Source organism: Prosopis cineraria, unplaced genomic scaffold (genome assembly GCF_029017545.1).
Source record: "Prosopis cineraria cultivar Desert tree isolate PC_DT_omini unplaced genomic scaffold, ASM2901754v1 PC3, whole genome shotgun sequence".
Taxonomy (NCBI): domain Eukaryota; kingdom Viridiplantae; phylum Streptophyta; class Magnoliopsida; order Fabales; family Fabaceae; genus Prosopis; species Prosopis cineraria.
This window is the reverse complement of record NW_026555334.1, coordinates 47848320-47869104: the sequence shown is the minus strand read 5'-3', so window position 1 is coordinate 47869104 and position 20785 is coordinate 47848320. Positions and strand designations below refer to the sequence as shown.

General features: G+C 32.4%; 1 protein-coding gene across 1 annotated transcript; it reads right to left on the bottom strand.

The window, feature by feature from the left end:
- Positions 1 to 3160: 3160 nt before the first annotated feature.
- Positions 3161 to 5831, bottom strand: LOC129306760 (single-stranded DNA-binding protein WHY2, mitochondrial). Its single transcript, XM_054947491.1, has 8 exons — positions 5608 to 5831; positions 4854 to 4978; positions 4666 to 4763; positions 4483 to 4575; positions 4146 to 4240; positions 3839 to 3912; positions 3671 to 3759; positions 3161 to 3478 (listed from the first exon to the last, which is right to left on the bottom strand). The coding sequence occupies exons 1-8, from the start codon at positions 5637 to 5639 to the stop codon at positions 3362 to 3364; spliced, it is 723 nt and encodes a 240-aa protein (XP_054803466.1). The 5' UTR covers positions 5640 to 5831; the 3' UTR covers positions 3161 to 3361.
- Between the last annotated feature and the right edge of the window lie 14954 nt (positions 5832 to 20785).

The following is a 20785-nucleotide window of genomic DNA, read 5'->3' as shown; positions in this document are numbered from 1 at the left end:
CTCTGGTGATTATATAATTTTTTTTATGATTGTCTTCCCGGTGAAGCTGCAGCCATTTCAGTGGGTATTATATAGAAAATTAAGGAAGCGAGAGTGGGACAGTAGGGGCCGGATCCATCATGATGTTCATCAAGAGTAGATTAGTGTCATTGTTAGATTAGAAAATAATACCATTGGTTGATTATTACATAGTTAATAATTCTTGTGAGTGAGTAGAGCACGCTGAGTATGCAGACTAATTAAATCCAAATCCATATTATTACGGCATTAACAGGGGATCTGACGGTGACACGCTAAGTACTTTTATATATGGATGTCGTTGCACACAGGTAAATGACAGCCATGTATATATTTCTATAAAGAAGTTGGATGTTTTCATGATTAATTGAATAATTGTGAATGCCAACTGCTTTTCGATCGTGGAGTTTCCATGCCTGTGAAAAATCACTATTATATAAAAGCCGCCAGTCACTGACGTGGAAGGTGGAACCTATACGGCCATAATCACTAATCAGTCACTGTTCCGTCCCTCACTTCACTGACAAGAAGAAAAAGCCAGACTGATTAACTTACCATTTATTTAATTAATTAATTAAGGTTAAGCATTATACATGTGGATGAGTGCTAGTTGGTTGCTGTTGTCTCCCCAGAAGCTTGTGAGTTTCCAAATTACTTTTTGGTATCACATTAATTTACAATCAACTTATCAAGACTCAATACTGTTTAAAAATATAAAACATTTTTAATTAAATCTCACCCTCAATAAAGTAATTATCTATTTTTAAACTAACTCTATCTTTTCATATTTATCCCTATTAAATACTCTACAATAAATATAAAGTCATTCATAAAAAAAAGGCAATGATTATACCTCAAAACACTAAAAATGTTTTACATTTTTGAATACCCAATTCTATAAAAAATGCCTTATATTTTTAAATGTAGAGAGTATAGAGATACACATCTATGATGATACAATAAAAAAATTATAAAGATAAATATGTATTCTATTTTAATTTTTTTGTGAAAGTATTTATTCTTTTTTAAATCGTAGCTATAATAGTTTTATCCGTGTAAATGTATGGTTGAACAAATTATTTTATATAATACATATTTAAAAATATAATATAATCTGTTTAAAATGTTTATCTATTGAATATAATAAGCAGCAAAACATATTGAACAAACACTGAAACACATAATACACGGTGAGACAATTTATTTTCTTTTGGCTAGACGCTCACAAACTTATTAGACTATGATATATAATAGCTTGAAATTTTCTAAAACACTGAAACCAATAAAATGTGTAAAGGAATATTGCTGAAAGAATGAATGCGGCTGCAAGTTACACGATATCTATGCATGTTTTACAGCTTAACTGTGCCGATTTTCATATTTTGTATATTAATTTTTTTTATTATGCATAAATGTTTTTCTATTTGAGACAATCATGTTCGAGATATAATCGAATATTAAATATAAATACTTTTCTTAAATCTTGATTTATCACGTTGTGGAAGACTAATCCCTTCACTAAACACACACAGCCCTCATTGGGTATATAGTAACATTTTTTTTTAACAATTGAAATATGCAGAGAAAAATTAAAAAAAAAATAGTTATACATGGAGGCCCAATAAAATGTGTAGAGATAATAATAGTAAACAAACAGGATAAATTATACAGAATTTGAAAATAGCTGCACTAATGCAATTTTATATTTTACGTTAATTTTAATGTTGATGATCTCTAAAAAATTGTTTAATATGTAAAATGATCAGGTCAGGTCAAGTACCAAGGGTTAGTGCAGGCAGAGTCACCAAAGTGATTTTGGTGACGCCCAGCTTATTCGGCCTTTTATTTATTTATTTATTTTGGAGAGGGGCGATGAAATGGTTTAGCCTGTGGTTATAACAGAATGGGCCCAAACAAGTGGTAGGCCAGTCCAAAAAGCATCTAAAGGGGTTAAAAACGCTTATTTAACAAAACTAAAAACGAAGGATTGCTTCGTGGCAGCAAGGTCTCATCTCCTTTCATGGTGCATTTTCACTCTCCAATTCTGCCTTTGACCCTCCATGGCTACAACCAGAAAGGAATAACAGCAGAAGGTTTAATTTGAATTGATGCACTGCCGGACTCGATTTCGGTGCTCATCTTAGGTTTCGGTGCTTAGCACCAAAACACTACCGTTTTGCAGTGTTTTTTTTTTCTCTCACTTTTTTCAAACCACAAATTTATTATAATAACAAATAATTATTATAAAATTATTATTTTAATATCTAATATATTAATAAATATTAAAATGTTAGAATTCACCCTGAATAATTTAAATAAAAATTTTGATTTAAACATTGAAAATTGTATTGAAAAAAATAAAAAATAATCTAAATAATTTAAAATAAGAGTTGAGTCTAACAAAATGAGCCATTTTCTTACATTGTAATAAATTAATGTTTAAATTTTTATTAAAAAAAATACTTATATTTAATACTGATTATGCCTTGAATGATATTATCTTTCATAAATAAACAACTGTGCAAAACCAATAAAATAAAAAAATATTTTTAATTGCAATTTTAATTTTTTAAATACAATTTTAAACTATTCAGACTAAAATTTATATATGAAGTCAAATTTTAATGAATTAGTCTGTTCATATTTAATTTTAACATCTTAATATTTATTTATTTATTAAATATTAAAATAATAATTTTATAATATTTATTTATCATTATTATAATAAATTTGTGGTTAAAAAAAAGAAAAAAAATACTGCCAAATAACAATGTTTTGGTGCTGAGCACCAGGGCGCTCATCTTAGGACGAAACCGATTTCTGCACTGTTGCGGTAGCTGCAGGAGCAGCACAAGGTGGAAGAAAGTGGAATAGACAGCTGAAAACGTCATCCGTCATAGCTAAATGGGTAGGTCATGGGCAATGAAGATAACTCAGTTGTAAGGGACAATAGGTCAATGGGTGGAGACAATCCACATAGATGTCTTGTGCCTTCCACATGCCTCAAACTCAGACTGAGACTCAGACGTGAAGAATATTCATTCCCACGTGAGTTTAAAAAGAGGATAATTGCTTGCATCAAGAGCAATAAAGCCACTGTAATCATCCATTCACACGAAAATTTGCGCTACGAGAAGATAAATAAGTTGAAATTCTTGCCTAAATAGTTTTCATAATTAAGGAGAAAAACATTAAACAAGTGAGCATTGTTCCTCACATCACATGGAGTTCGGTGATAGAAAGCCAGAACCTTTGTCAAGCAACCCGGTCTTCAAAATCAAAATCATAACAAACATTGGCAAAGCCATACAAACGAGGATACAGATACACTTCATTTTGTAATTCACTTTGCCCACTCCAAGTCTAGAACTTGCGGGTCAACCTTTGATTGATGACCATGCATGCCTTTGGACTGATCATGAGCCAGACGATCCCAACCCATAATGCGCGGCAATGCAAACTGCACCAAGGAACAATATATGGTGGAATGTATGACTAAATACGATTACGAAAATCTTGACCCTCCTAATAAAGAGCCTAGGCATTGAATCTTTCACATCGATTTGAAAGTCCAATTATCAAGCCTAGGCAACAGCTATAATGTAATTGGCATGATTAAAGTAATCTGATAAAAATGATAAGAAGAGCATACGCTACAGGCAGTCTTCATCACAGCAAACTCAGCAGTTGTGACTGGAACAGACAAGTATTCTTTGGTTTTTAAAATGTTGTTCACAACAGCTGCCAAAAGAGGTCGATGCACTGGTAAGCGTATGAGATACATTACCTAAACATCAAAGCCAACAATACAGGGCCTTACACAAAGACATAAAGTAGCCAGAGCTGTCTGCATGTGGCTTAATTGATAAGCTCTTCCTGACTTGACCAGCATTACTGCAGCATACAGTACTTACTAAACCATCAAGAATCAATTTTCAAAGTTCAAACTGTACAAAAGTAAAACTGTAAATACAATGCACATTCAATAGGTTAATGCTATGTGAGTTCCTTCATTCCCCACAATATTTCTCTAAGCTGTGATGATTTGATAGTGAGGTAGTCAAAAGCTAATCCTAAATGTTACAACAGAAAGGCCTACGTCAGACCAATTTCTAAACGAAACCAACCTTGATAACATTGCAGGGTCATGAAAGAATTCACAGGAATCTGTGGGGCCCGTGCTTATCAAAGAACCAACTTCCGTTGCTGAGAGAGCAAATCTCTACAAAAAGGCAATCACTAATAATTTGAGACAGAGAGTATGTGGGATGCATAAAAAGGTTTCACATTAGTTCCTCCTCATAAGTAATTATAATTGCAACTAAAAATATCAGTGACATGTTGCAACCAAGATACTCTTGAAAACAATTGATTTACCTTGGAGGGCTGAGCTTCAAACAACACAGTATACCAAAAAGATAACGGGGAATAAGAGGAGGAAACAAAGATGAAAAAATTATTCACCTGTTTCTTCTTCCAGTCATATTTGCGCTCACCAAGAGCAGGTATGAAAGTCATCATCATTGAACCACGGCGATCAATAACAATGGTCCCAGACTTTTAAAGCGGAATTCAGGAACAAGAAATTTTGTTTAAGACCACAAAAGAGGTACTCAATAAATTGAAATAAAGAAATTACAAGCTTACATCCAACTTAGAGAAAGTTGGAAGTCGGGGACTCAGAGAGAGTGCAGCTTTGCCTTTGAAAACAGAATATGGAACAAATATTTGACTTGAAGTATATCCTGCGGGATAGCAAGTGGAAAACAGACACAGGATCTCGATTAAGTTAGCAAAAAAAATGTCCAGAAAATGCTAGTTTAGAGAATGCCTGCCTTTAGCAGAATAGTCATTTGTAGCGGTAGAAATGCCAGCTGAATGGGTAGTACAACCACACAGAAGCCATAGAGCGTCTCTAAGATCAGCTTTCTGAGATAACAGTGTTTCTGATATCTGATGCCTATTAACAATAACAATTCAAATGAATGAACTGAACCCTGATAATGTTGATCTTCAATGAACAAGCATCAATTTTCACAGGTCATAACGTTTATTGGCAGATGAGGGTTACATCTACTAGTAATACATATCCCAAATGAATGAACTGAACCCTGATAATTTAGATAAACCCAAATTTTTTTTTTTCTAAACCTTGTTTATATTAGCATATATCTGGGAAGACGACAACTATCATATTTAGTATTTTTTCCCCAATTTAGATGGACCGTTTACCAAGCAGAAACAGCAACAGAAGGGAGAAAGCATCACGAGTATCCAGCCAACAATACAATGGCGAAATAGGTGTGGAATTTTTTAAGAGAACCTTGAATTAAATTTTCCAGAAATTTTAGAGAATGCTTATTTATTTCACGACTACGTTCAACAGTAATGTCCAGAAATTTTCCTTCTCAAGGTCAATATCCCTGGTTACCATGGGAATTATCAAAATATTTTTCGCGTCGCTTACGCTAGGTCAAGAAAAATATACAATACGAGAGAAAAGAAGCCAAAAACAGTAATTGTCTATACAGTGAATAGGTGATACAGAATGACAATGAAGAAAGCCTTCGACGAAACAGAGTTCGGTACCTGGAAGAGAACAAGCGAGACAGCTTCAACATTTTCGGAAAAGCGAGATAGCTGCAGGCCCGGGGCTATGTAGTAGCGCGGAGAGTGGACTTTGACGGGATTTTATTTGTCGCGGATAAAAATTTCTTCCGCTCCAACGCCTTTTTTTCTTCCCGTCCCCCCCTCTTTTTCTTTTTTGTTTGATTAATCTGACGCTCCACTTAACAGTTAACACATTGGTCCGACTGCTTCACCCGGATCTGAAACTTGGCAAGTACTACCTCAAAATAAATAAATAAACTGGGAAAAGAAAGCTAAATGATAGTATGCTATAATGTCAACACATTACTTAAAATGCATTATGTTATCTCTTTCTCTATTATCTGGCCCAAAAAAATAACTTTCTCTATTGCAGTTAACTAACATTTACTACCCTCTGCACAGGAGCTTCTCCTCATATAATACTCCTAAAATATTATATTCTAAGAGTTGTCTGTAACATAAAATAAAAATGAACTTTATGAATCCTATTTGACATAATTATAACGTAATTATAGTGCAATTAACATGTACAAAAATATTAACAAGAATATTTGAAATTCACTGAATAAAGAATAAACATGACAGTAACAACAACAAAAAGTATTATCTCACTATATAAGGTTGGCTATATGAATTATATGATATTATTATATTCTATCATTTATCAAGTTCTTAAGAATGTTGTTAACTAAAAGGTTTTGATCAATAATTTTCATAAGTATTCCATTTGATCTTCATCTGTCCCTCTTAACAAGATTCAAAATTATTCATTCCATTCTCCTCGTTGATGCCTCTTGCAATCTTTTTTGTATATATTTGAACAACAAAATACATACAAGGTTACAATACTAACAACCATATGCACCTATCAAATAACGCTAGACTACGATAATAACAACCATGTGACTAAAATATAAAATGCATGATCAATGACAATCTTATACTCTCCTGATACCTCTGACATGAAATTGATGGCTATAGTGGCTATGTCCAAGAACTCAGACTAATCAAGCCTTTCACTCATGAGGAACTACTTGGCCAAGGCTACCTCACTTACTTGTGATTCACGATTTTTTTTAATATTAACAAACATAAGGTGTCGTACCTTTGATCTAACCTTCTTATGAATTAATGGAGACTAGTTAGGTTTGAGTCTCTCGAAGAACAAGTGGGATAGTCTCTTATCAATCATAGGATGACTACCTCCCTATTTTAATGGTCAACAATTTGGCTAGTTTCCAATTTCAATGATAAGCCGTCAATACCACATGAATTTATCACATATACTCTTCTCTCCACATGCAAACTCCTACTATAAATGATCATGCCATGCACACATCAACACTTAGCATGCACATATATTGACATTCATCACATCATACATATCATACTCATCAAAGACAATTTTCCATCATACTCCACATATCTAATCATACATAATAACCCGTGTTATGCATTTTCATATGCACATATAACATACATATCATTTTTTTTAATTCAAGCACATTTCTCACCCAACAAATAACTTGCCACAATTTGCATTAAATGAATTCACAAACACCAAATATGTTTCAAACAAAATATTTCAACAAATAATTAATTAACAAACAATTGTACAAACTAAATTTCTCTCGATTACCTCAAACTTATAAGAGGTCAAAGGTTTAACCCTCAATTACTAACACTTATAAAGCTCCAATTAGCTTGAATGGTGTAACATCCTAAATTTCAAGCTTTAAGTTTGTAGTATTTAAAAGGAGTAAATTGATAACATTAAGTAATTAATAAGTTAATGATGTTTTCGGACTACTAATAAGGATATTGGATCATTGGACATCCTTAAAAGAGGGCTAAATAAAAGTTCATGCAAATCAAGTATCAAGTGATGCCTAAAATTATTTTGAGCCTCATTGTGCCATCTTCTACGTTGGATGCACAAAAATTTGATTTTATCAAATCGTGCACATGGGCTGAAACAAAAGGAAGGAAGTGAGAAAATGAAAAAGGAGGCAGAGGCAAAGTTTATGGTCGTTAAGGCTTCACTTTGAGGGTAATTTAGAGGCAATTTGAGCTAGTCACATATTTGGATAAGCTTCCTATCCATCTTCTTCTTTATGCGAATTTTCTATAGATTAGGTAGAGTTAGTGTTGATTTTCATCCTCCCTTGAGTTTTGACTAACCTGTTATTTTAATTAGGGCCTTAGGAAATTAAGTCAAGCTTCTAAACCTAATTTTGTGGATTTTATAGTAACTTGGAATTTTTGGTTAAGGTTTATATGAACCTTGAGTGAAAATTGGAAGATTGGAAGTAATATGGGTAAAGAATTAATGTTATTTAAGTATTTAGATGTTAAATGAAATTATTGGAGTGTGTTAAGAGTATTGATTATGTTAAAGAGAAAATTTAGATATAGTAGGTACCTAAAATTAGGTGAAAAGGAAGGTTTATTTATATTTATAATTAATTATTAATGTTTAATCTTATAGATTAAATATTAATTGAGCCCTATGGAGCTAATGGACCTTTGTCGAGTAACCAAATTGCCACGGTAACCTTATTTTGAGGTAAAATGGTTGAGTTAACCTAATAATCTAGTCCTTTTACTTGTGTATTTAAATGTGTATGAGTTTCATGAAAAGTGCGCGTGTGCGTGCGCGCGCATATATATTCTATTACAAAAACTAGCAACTTATTTATATGAGTGTTGGATTTTGGAAACTTGTGTGAAGTAGTTTTGAAACTATAGTTTTAAACCTATGTCTAAAGCATTTTTCCCTTTTATAGAAAATTGTGATATCAAATATAAGTTTGAAATGTTAGTAAATGATGTATATTCATTCCCAATGACTTGATTGTGTATGATTGAGACTGTATAAGCATGATCATTATGAGTGGGTATGAGTTTGTCTTAGAATTATCAGGGCATATTGTATGAAATCCATATGGTACACTAGTATTATGGAGACTTCGGTGTACAATCTCTCCTGTTTGGAAGTCTTTGTACTATCTTAAAAATAGATTGGGTATATGACACCGCGAACATTCGAGAAAGGGGAGATCTGTGGTCAAAAATAGGTAAAGGCATCTTTAGCTGAGACTGCCTCCCATGATTGGTAAGCTTGGGCCGATCCATTTTTATGAACCTAGTCTTATTATATTGTTAGCCCATAGATTTAGTAGGAAGGAATAAGGAGGATATAAGGGGAAAAGTATTGATTATGCATTGTATGAGTTGATATATGATAATCATGTGTTTGGTGTGTATTAGATAAATGTTTTACTTGTCACTTCACACACTCATATGCTATTTCTGTATGCTCATTAATAGATTATATTATTTGGTTACTGAATCATCAACTTATTCTCATAGTTATGTTTTATAGGTGAAAGTTCCATTAGGGGCAAAGGAAAGGAGAACACTACGAGGATCTAAGGAGTTACTGGGTATAGCTCTTTTCTTGGTATTTGGTGTAACTAAATTGGATATATATTTATATATATTGCCAACTCTAGGATGCATATTGTTTTGGGAGTACTTGCATGATGGATTTTGTTTTTTTAACGTATTTCAACATGAGTTGCTATATATGAAGTGAAAATTTAAGTAAGAAGCTAAAATATTAGTATAAATGTAGTTATTGTATTAACTGTATGCGTATGATTGACCAAGAGATTGATATGCATGATAATTACCACCTTTTTATAAATGTGAAATCTAGGTTTTAATGGTCAATTTGTGTATGGAATGTATCGGATGTTATATAACTATTCAATTAGTTATGTTGTGGCTTATTTAAGTTAGTTCAAGTGATTCTAGAGTTATTGACACTTAGTTGGTAGGTTTGGACACTTTAGGTTTGTTTTGAAAGGAAAAGAGGATAATTTTATGCCCAAGTATCTGACTTTCAAATGGTAAAGTGTTTGATTGTGAAAATGATGTCAATACCTAGATAGCTTAAAAAGTTATGTATGGCTACTTGAATTGCTCGAATTGAATGTAATGGCAAAATGACATACTCTGGAAGTTAGCCTAGAGGCTGTCATGACATTAATAATGCACCGCGGTGTAGGGTTTGTGTATCATGACACACTACACAACAAGAGGCTTCCTTCTCTGTGCTATCCGCCGTAAATGACATATGTGTTGCAATGGATAATGCAATTTGAGAAATGTCCAAATTACCTCTTTTGATTATTGTATGTGACAATAATTGTTTTATGCTTCTGTTATTTCTGTTTGTATGTTTTAAATTATGGTTTGGCTCAAATATTTTCAAAAGGGTTTCTTAGGATCCTAACTTTTAAATTATTTTTCTTAAACATTTGTGTTATAATAACCTAATATAAGGAATTAATTAATTATGGTTATTATAATAGTGTTGTGTGCTATGTTTGCTAATGTCAAAGTGAACATTACAAATAGCGCCAAATTTGGTTAGTCTATAATTTAACTGTAAAGATAATCATCAATATTTTTATTTGGATAAATTTTAACATTCTAACTCAACATTTAGGGCTATGGCTCATGTAAGGCCAATAAGATAGTTGCCTTAAGCTAAAAAAAAGTCTGTTTATACCCCATATAACTAGTTATTATTTTTCTCATTAAGTATTAAATTAATTATATATCTTATATAATTAGTCATTTTTTTATTGCTTATAGAATCATTGACAATATTAATAATAGTTGTTTACTATTAAAAGAAGTTTTTTTGAAATTAAAATTATTTAAATCTTATTTAAGATCAACCATGTTACAAAATATTAAATGGACTAACTATATTATATATTGGAAGCAAAATGTTAGAATTACTTGACTATAAAAATTTAATATTTGATTTTGTGCTTGAATATTAAATAATAATACAATAGGCCTCTTAGATAATTTGGCCTCAGGTCCCAAAATCCCTTCACATGGCCCTGTCAACATTCCAAACTTATCAAAATCATAAATTTACTTTTAAACATACCTATTGAATTTACTAAATTCCTTTAGCTCACATTGTTATTAATGAATTATTAAACCATCATTAATGGCCATCAAACACTTCCAACAACCACATTAAATGCCCAATTTTGGCCATTAATGGCCTCCAACAACCAAATACTTACTAACATCCTCTTCAAGGTGTTAACTAAGGTAATTTGGTAAATTTGAATGATTAATGGATTGATGATGTTTTTGGATTACTAATGAGGTTTTTAACTTTTGGACAGCTTTAGAAGTAAGTTAGGATGGAAGAAGGCCAAAATTGGCATAATGGCTCACTATGACATGTGCTGTGACACATGGCCAATTTTTGTGTTAAATCAAACATGAATTGTGTTTGATTTTGAAAAAGGAGAAAAGAGAAAACTAAAGAGGCAATGAGGTAGAGCTCTTGGACTGCTAGTGTAACATCTTAGAGAATTTAACCCTTAATTAGCTAAGTAAATAAGATTAATTAAGTAAATTAATGTGATGTGTGAGTATAGGGAGCTAATGAATATTTTGGGTTGTAATTTCAATCTTAAAATTGAGTCCATTATGAAGTTAGGCTACCTGGACATCAAAGACTAAGAAAAATAAAGAGGAATGGCTTTGTGCCACATATTACAGCGTATGGTATAAGCATCGTGGCATAAGGCCACGATTTTAATGTGATAGATGCAAAAAAAACAAAAGATAAATCGAGGAGACATCAAGAGCTCCACTACGGCTTAGAGGATTAGAGCATTGAGATTGTTTTAAAGCTTCTTATCACTAATAGTAAGTTTCCTAAGTCCTCCACTTCCTTTCTCTTCCATTTTTTTTGAATATGGAAGTTACGAATTGTTATAAGAGATAATTTTTTGTCCATAAATGCTATAAGTCTGAATCCATTAACTTAAATAGATTTAATGGGAGTTGTTTAGATTATTTAAATCTAGCATTTATGGCTCTATGTGTTTTAGTAGTTGGGAGCCATAAATACATGAAAATCCTCTATAAATGAGATAGATGGATTAATGTGACTCCACTAATGGTTAGTTGGGAGTTTAATAAAATTAATGGAAGTGAGAGAGAGCTAATAAACCATATAAATGCCTTTGTATATGAGAAGATTAAATATTAATAGTATCGAAGTGTTAAACTAGATGTCGAAAATTATCCTAAAAGAGAATATTGACAATTGCAATATGATTTATTGTAGACTAATTGCCTATTGGCACCATTTAAGCTTTGTTGAAGTTTTAGAAATATATATTTGAGGGATAAACATTTGACCTTTTAAAGGTTTGAGGTAATTTGGGGAAATCTTTCTTGTGCTTTTATGTGTTAATTGATTTATTGATTTAAATGTTATAATTAAAGTGTGTAAGATGATGTAAAATGCAAGTATGGCGTAAAATACTTGAAAATCAAATATTATGACTTTGTGGAGTTTAATGGCATAGCTTATGTGGAGTTATATAAATGTTTGTAAATGGAGTTTGACGATGTGATATGTTGGAAGAGTTCAATGAAATATGTGTAATAAGGAGTTCAATGTTTGTGTGACATATGGAGTTTCATGAATGTTTGTGAATGGAGTTTAATGACATAATATGTTGTGGAGTTCGATGATGTGTTACTATGTGTTTGTGTGATAAACATGTATAATATGAGTACAATGAGAATATTAAGTACAATGATAATGATTACTTGTATGCTATGAGAAATTGCATCTTTATGCATTGCGTAATCATGAAAGGTGAGAATTTGCCTAGAAAGAGGAGTAGAGAATTAAAATCAACATGGTAAGGCTATCATTGGAGCTTGATGGTTTGGCTGGACTTGCTCATACTTATCATGCCACTTGTTTGACAAGGGATTGTCCTATTATGTAATAAAGAACCTAAACATACTCTAGTTTTCACTTATTTAATGAGGAAGCTAGTTTAAAGAGTACAACACCCCATAGTGTGAGATTTAGGGAAAATTGTGACCTATAAATGAGTTACGTAATGTAATGCCCTTACTGACATTACTATTCAATCTTCCACGCAATTTACCAAACAATTTAACACCATTTTTTTGAAAGGTAGGGATCCTAACATAAAGCATTTCAAGACCAATTCTTGAAAATACTTATGTTATAAAACATTACACAATAGAAGCACTTCAATTATACATGTGAAAGTCAACAAGGAAACAAATTTTAAATAATAAAACTCGGCCAAAACAAGGGCCATGTATCATAACATGTGGCACAGAGGCACTGGCGTTCACTCTGTGCCATGCGCCACAGAATGTTGACACATGCACTGCACAGGCACATTAGATTCTACTGTCAAAATAGCAGTTTTTGATGTAAACTTTAGATGTGTATCGTTTCTCATTTGATATTCAATTGGGGTGATTCAAACACCCACACGAAGCTTATTTTAAAATCTAACTAATGATACTAGTTTCATTTAAATCCAATATCTTATTTAAAAGTTAGATATCCTAATGTATTTTGACTATTTTAAGTCAAAATTCACTACTTAAGCATCATCATTTGAAGCCACAAGTCATTGACTATTTATAGGTTTTTGATCACATACAATAAAACAATATACACCTGATTGAACAATTATACACATAATATCACACCCATACATACAATTGGCTACTCAATTGCTTATTCTTCATATATAATCCATACTATGGCCAAACTTTCACATTATCACACATAATTCTATCCACATACATTTATAATCATTCTTTAGCCCACATTGTCATATTCACCTTAAACATGCACATATACACATAATAGGTTGGGATGTCAAAATCACACATATATTTGTATTTACAAGCTAATATACTATAATGTATTTCCTATGGCAACTTTTATACAAGTACATAACTTATATGATACAAGTTCATTACACCAATTCTTATAATGGGCTAAAATGAGAAATTTATAGTTTTTGCCTAAATTCTTCTCTTTCATACCATTAATATTAAAACCTAAAAAATGTTAAATAACCATGGGTGAGATAAAAATTACAATAACTAAAACAGCTTATTTAATGCTCATTAAGACAAATAACCACATACAAGTAAACAAAACCAAAATAATAGTTTATATATCAATAATAAACATAGTTTTCCCCCCTCTTTCTTAAATTTCACACAATCACAATCATTATCATGATCAACTATCCGCCAATCTCTAAAGCTCCTCGACTTGAAACTATAGGCTCTAATGGATCAATCACATATTGATCCGAGCACACCTTCAGTGGTAGAAACATCTAGCCAAAGGTATTTTATCTCACTTTCAGACTACAGTTTTTCCCTTTACACATACTCATGATAGGGGTGTCATTGACTCCTAACCATACCCTCACGTGTACTAAAGAGTTGCCAAACTACCCAGACATCTTATGATAATAGTCTTAATATAATGTTGTGCTAGATGTCTTATGATGCCAACCTGATATCACTTGTTACACCGAATGTCCCATGGTGTTAGCTTGACCATATGATTTTACTCAATCACATCTCCACACACACACACACATCCACACATACTCTAGGTGAACTCCATACCCTATGATCATGCTTTTCACACATACATTTCATCACTTCCACATAAATCACACGCGCACACATATTTATCTATGATGCTAAAATCATGCATTATAAATATTTACATTCAAATCCTAAATTCAATAAAATCATATTTTATATTCACTTTACACAATTATAATAGTTAATAAATATAATAAATTATATGATAACATTAACCCCTCTATTTTGAAGAAAGGTTACCTGTAATAGCATGACCCTCAGCCCCTTACACTGGCGAATGTGGTGTTAGTATATGTCCCCTTATGGGCCCACGTGCGAATTTCCCTATGGTAATATATGGGTACCATTGAGTCAAGTTGGCTTAATAGTACCAGACTTAACCTCAACTTTCTTAAAGTGTTAATGGTACTGGGGTTGGTCACAACTTCACTGAGGTAGGAAAGGTTGGGGGCTCAATCCTTGAGAAGATTACAAAAGATCTCTTTGTAGGGTGAGAAATAACCCATGCACTACCATGGAAAAAGTTGTATGTGGGCTCGTGAAGAGACACGTGCTAACACCGTATTCACCAGCGTAAGGGGCTAGGGGCCATGCTGTTACACGCTAACCCAGAGCACAAAATACACAAGTATGACAATGATAAAGCAAGTAGTACAAAATTATTCATGTGAATCCTAGTTGGTCGTCAAATCAATACACATAAAACTATAAGGAAGGCGTGCAAAAGGATTACTCTATAAATCCTTTGCCTCTATGCATTTTTCCCGACTTGATTCAATAAGCTAGGCCCTAAAAATATTGAGAATTGAGGGTGAGTATAATTACTCAGTAACCAAGTTTTACCTAATTTATGCAATTGCATATCAATTGAAAATAGATGTAATTGGAAAATAACACACATATAAACACATGTGATAAACATAGTCATGGTACACAATACTAACAACCATGTAGTTGAGCCTTAAACACATATAATCATATTCAATAATAAATTACAATATGGGGTCATAAAAATACCAGCCATGTGCCCGTAACACATGTCAAACCATAATAATAACAATCATGTGTCAAAACTAAATGCAAGATCAAATTCTAGCCTTATACCCTCCTGTTACCTTTGCCCTGAAACTGGTGGCTATTACATGGCTACATCCTTCATGTACTAACTCAGCCTTCTACTTATGATGAGCTACCAAGCCAGAGTTAACTCAATCACTTATCTAACATAGTTTTTCCCAATACTAACAACTATAGGATGTCGTACCCCTAATTTAGCCTCCTCATAAAATAAACTGATAGAGATTAATTAGGTTTGAGTCCCTCACAGAACAAGTAAAACGGTCCTGAATCAACCGTGGGATAAAGGCTACCTCTCGATTCTAACGGTGCTGCTAATACCATATGGATTTATCAATTATTCCTCTTTCTAGGTGAACTCTCACCAATAATCATGTTATGCACGTATATCACATATTATGTATTTGAATTCACTTATTCACACTCACATGCTCCACATGTAAATTAGCACATTCTTATCAATTTTACCATGTCATGCTATCAATCATAGTCAAAGGTCACTAATGCACAACATGCAATAGGTTCTACATTTTTCAAAACCATTTTATTACAAATTCATCACATTGCCAAATTGCATCAATTAGTTTCATAAATCAAACAAATTCTAAATCATAATTTCTATAATTATCTAATTAACATACAGCTATACAAATTAGGTTTCTCCCAGTTACCTCAAACCTTTGAGAGGTTAAAGGTTTACCCTTCACAATAATCACTTCTAAAGCTTCTCACAAGCTTGAATGGTTCCAATTTGAACCAAACTACAATCATAATACAAGGATATCATTATTATTCCATAATTCACTACCTATTCATACCCAATGGGTTCACTGGGTTCTATTGATCCAAATTATCATTAATAAGTCATTTAATCACCATTAATGAGTGTCAACCTCCCCCAACAACCCTATTAATTGTAAAATTCACATGAAAATAACTCCTCCCAACTAACTCTTGACAAAATTATCAATGTATGGTTTGAATACCCTAAATAACTCTCATTATTTTCATTTTAACTAATAGGTTCAGACCCATAACTAATATAGATCGATAATCAATCTTCCAACAAATTCTAAATCATAATTTCTACAATTATCTAATTAACATACAGCTATACAAATTAGGTTTCTCCCAGTTACCTCAAACCTTTGAGAGGCTAAAGGTTTACCCTTCACAATAATCACTTCTAAAGCTTCTCACAAGCTTGAATGGTTCCAATTTGAACCACACTACAATCATAATACAAGGATATCATTATTATTCCATAATTCACTACCTATTCATACCCAATGGGTTCACTGGGTTCTATTGATCCAAATTATCATTAATAAGTCATTTAATCACCATTAATGAGTGTCAACCTCCCCCAACAACCCTATTAATTGTAAAATTCACATGAAAATAACTCCTCCCAACTAACTCTTGACAAAATTATCAATGTATGGTTTGAATACCCTAAATAACTCTCATTATTTTCATTTTAACTAATAGGTTCGGACCCATAACTAATATAGACTGATAATCAATCTTCCAACTCAAACCCTAACTCAAATCCTCATAACAATGGAAGTAGAAGAAAGGAAGGAAGCTCATTATACTTACCTTAGGTGTTTGAAAGCCTTTAAATGTCCTTAAGGTTCCCAATAGATGTGCCCTAGTATAGCCAAGTCGTGCTCTTTGTTTTTAACTTTTCTCTCTTTCTGTTTTTGCACGTAGACACAAACAGATAAAGTCTGATTTTTGGCCAATGTGCTGTGGTGTATGACATAGAAAAGCCCTCTAACAGGCGTATTGGCACATATGCCTGATGGTGGCCCAACCACAAGCCGCGGCACGTGACACAAAATCTTGCCCTTTATTTTTCTTCCTCTTTTCACATCCAGGGCGAACCTGTATTTAGAACTGAAATCACAACCAAACACACTCATTAAACCTCTCTAGCCATACACCTTATCAACTCACTAATTACCTTGATTAACTTAATTAATCATGTTCATATTTTTTGAATGTTACATATGACACCCTATGGTTGTTAGTTTGGGAAAAATTGTAGTATACAAGTAAGTGAGTTAACCCTAGCCCGGTAGCTCTTCACAAGTAAAAAGCTAGGTTAATCCTTGACGGTCGTAGCCACTTAATAACTATTAGTTTTATATAGAAGGTAACAGGAGGGTATAAGGCTAGCATTTGATCATACATTTCAATCCTATCATTTGGTTGTTATTGTTATAGTTCAGCTTGTGTTAAGGGCACATGGTTGTTAGTTTTGCAATCTTATATTATGCATAATTGATATAAATATGATTACATGTCTTTTATGCCCGATCACATGATTGTTATTATTGTGATCGTGGCTATATTCATTGTATGTGCAAGTATAGATGTTTATTACCAATTGCATCTATTTTTAATTAATATACATCTGTATAAATTAAGTGAACTTTAGTTATTAAATGATTGTACTCAGACCTTAATTTTTATTATTTTCAAGGCCTAGCTCATTTAATCTAGATCGGGGAAAGCATATTGAGGCTTAGGATTTCAATATAAATTCCATTTGTATGCCTCTTTACTTTATTTATGTGTATTTATGTTGTTAAATTGCCAACTAGGACTCATTCATCACTTTCTATCTTTTTGCATTACTATGGTGTAACTCTTGTGTAGTTTGTGCCTTGGGATTAGTGAGTTGCAATTGTAAATCTTGTTTAGGGCTAAAATACTTGTGCAAGTAGTAAAAAGTGTATTTTAAGGTGTTTTGGGATGATATTGATGATTTGAGTTAATTTTCTTCCTCCTTGTGTTTTAGTGAAATTTTAGGGTTGAGTGATGAAATCACATTATATGTATATTTGGTTGAGTGTGGAGTATTGCATGAGTCATATATGATCCATTGAGTATGGTTAAATGATTGGTGTAGGCTTTTAGTACTTGTGTGTGAGTTTGAACACCCTTGCTGTAAGTTTTTATGAAAAATGAGTGAAATTGGGTTTGGGCATCTAACTCTTTGTAAAAAATAAATTTGAGTGTGAAACTTGTGCCATTAGCTAGATTTAGAAGAAAGCTCTGTATAGATATCGAAGTCATCGCAATCAGACGTCAGACAGAGATTTAGGATGCTTTAAAATTTCATCCTAGTAATAACAAAAAATTTGTTATCAAAATTCGTGCAATGTACTAAGACCCATGGCGCCTCGTGCCATGACGCAATAAGCCGCAGTGCACATGTCATTTTTTGCATAATTCACAACTTTGAGCTTTAAATCAATAATTTTTATTTTTATTTGAATCTCAGACTTCCACATCTATTTAAAACTTTGATTTAAGAATTCTAAGAGTGAATAAGAGTATTTTAAATGTTGTAACTCTTGGGATCCTATTGCAATTATTTAAAATTGTTTCTTCCACTTGTAATTTTGGTAGCTCTTATTAGGTTTAAACCCTTGATTACCTTAGGGTTGATAATTAACTATGTTTAGGTAAGCAAAGCTTACACTAATCAACTATGAAATAATAGCTACCTCCAGATCTCAATGGTCAGTGCTAAGACAAGTTTTCGATTCCAACAATAAGCCGTTACTATCACGTGAGTTTAACACAACTACTCCTTTTCCTATAGGCAAACTCCCATCTAAATGATCATGCCACGCACAAATTGATAATTTACATGCCATTTAATGCATTAATCACATCATATCATATTCACACAATTTTTTTTCTCCATTATATTCCACATGCCAAATATCACATATTCATCATTTTCATAATAACATGCTTTCAATCATCATCATTAATCACATATGTATAAATATGCATTTTGTTCTCAATAATCCAACGCAATTTCACATACATAATCCATCACATTGCAAAATTTTGCATCAATGAGTTTTCAATCACCCAATAAGTTATAAACAATTTAATTCAACAAAAAATTAATTAACAAGTAATTATATAAATTAGATTTTTTTTCAGTTACCTCAAACTTTTAAGACTTGTTTGGTTGGAGGGGAGGGGAAGTTTTAAAAAATCTCCCCTCCCCTCCACCTTACCAAACAAGGGTAGGGGATCCTTTCCAAAACCTCCCCCTCAATTTGGGGGGATGCCCCCTTCTCCCTCCTCTCTCTTTCCCTCCTCCCCCCCTCTCCCCTCCCTTCTCCTTCTCTTAAACCAAATAGAACCTTAAGAGGTCAAGGTTTACTTCTCAATAAAAGTTTTTCACAAGCTATACCAAAGCTTGAATAGTGTACAAGATAATTGATCTATAGTTAATCATACAAATCATCATTAAAATCATCATAAACACTCTTCCAACTTCTATTAATCAACACTTTAATTACCTAAAATTCTAATTTCTTGCACTTAAGCAGGTTTATTAACTCCTATTAACTCTATTTAGCTTCTATTAACTTAAATAATCACTAATATAACACCCAACAATTCAAAATCACACTTTAGAGGTCTAAGGTTAATCCAAAATGGATGATCAAGCTTACAAGCTTGTAAAAACTTCTAAATTATGTGTAAAATACTTAAACAACTCTCATTAGTCCCATTTAGACTAATAGGTTTGGATCCATAGCCTTAAATTTGAAAATCATTATCTCCCAACCTTAAATCTTACTACTAAAATGTGTAAAGAGAAGAAGAAGAGATAAGAAAGGCATACCTAAGTGAAATCAAGCTTTAGTCACCTCCAAAATGTCCAAAAATTAATGTCCTAGCAGAAAAAATACTTACTTTATCTCCCCCTCTTTGTTTCTGGTCTTACCCTCTATTTTTTACCTGATTTTGTGTTTAAAAAAAAATTGGTTCAAGAAATTATGCTGCAATATAAATTTTTACACTGTAGCATAACGCACAATGAGATAGAAAATCCAATTTCTTTATACAATTTGAACTTGGGTGACCCAATTCACTTTCAAACTCAATCCAAAGGCTAAAGCTAAACCCAATGACCATCTCTAATTATCCTCAAACCAATTATACTTAAATTTACATAATTATCTTTCATTAGATTAACAAATCATTGAAAAAAATTTTGGAATGTTACACATCAGATTTATTCAAATTCTGTGCAATGCGCCATGGCAAGTACAACACAATGAAATAACTCTCACTAATGCTCGTGCATCATGATCCAAATTGTCGTCTCACTTTTTGATCCTATTAACACACCAACCACCTAATACCACATATTAATCCACTATTCAAAATCATAATCAATCCACTAATTATTAATTTATCTTCAATTAACAACTAATTTTTTGGATTGAAGTTCAAGATGTTACACAAGGCAAGTGGCATGATGAAAAAACTCTCACTTTAGCTCACATGCTCTGCTTTGAATTGCAATTCTTTCACTTAATCTTAATCATACAATTGTCCAACAATCTAAAATGTCAATTTACCATTAAAAATCACAATTAACACAATTAATCTACTAATTTACTAATTTATCTTTAATAAACAATTAGTTTTCAAATTAAAGAAAGCTCTTAATTCTCTCATTATAGGTTTCTTTCTTTTCTCCTCTTTTCAACCTCTATTTTCATAACAA

Bases quoted from the DNA above. Each gene is read 5' to 3' on its own strand.
- LOC129306760 (XM_054947491.1), bottom strand. From the start codon at position 5,639: ATGTTGAAGCTGTCTCGCTTGTTCTCTTCCAG. The intron at 4,576-4,665 runs GTAAGCTTGTAA...CCGCTTTAAAAG, and splicing joins CAACTTTCTCTAAGTTGGAT to TCTGGGACCATTGTTATTGA. The intron at 3,479-3,670 runs GTATGCTCTTCT...TCCTTGGTGCAG, and splicing joins TGATGAAGACTGCCTGTAGC to TTTGCATTGCCGCGCATTAT.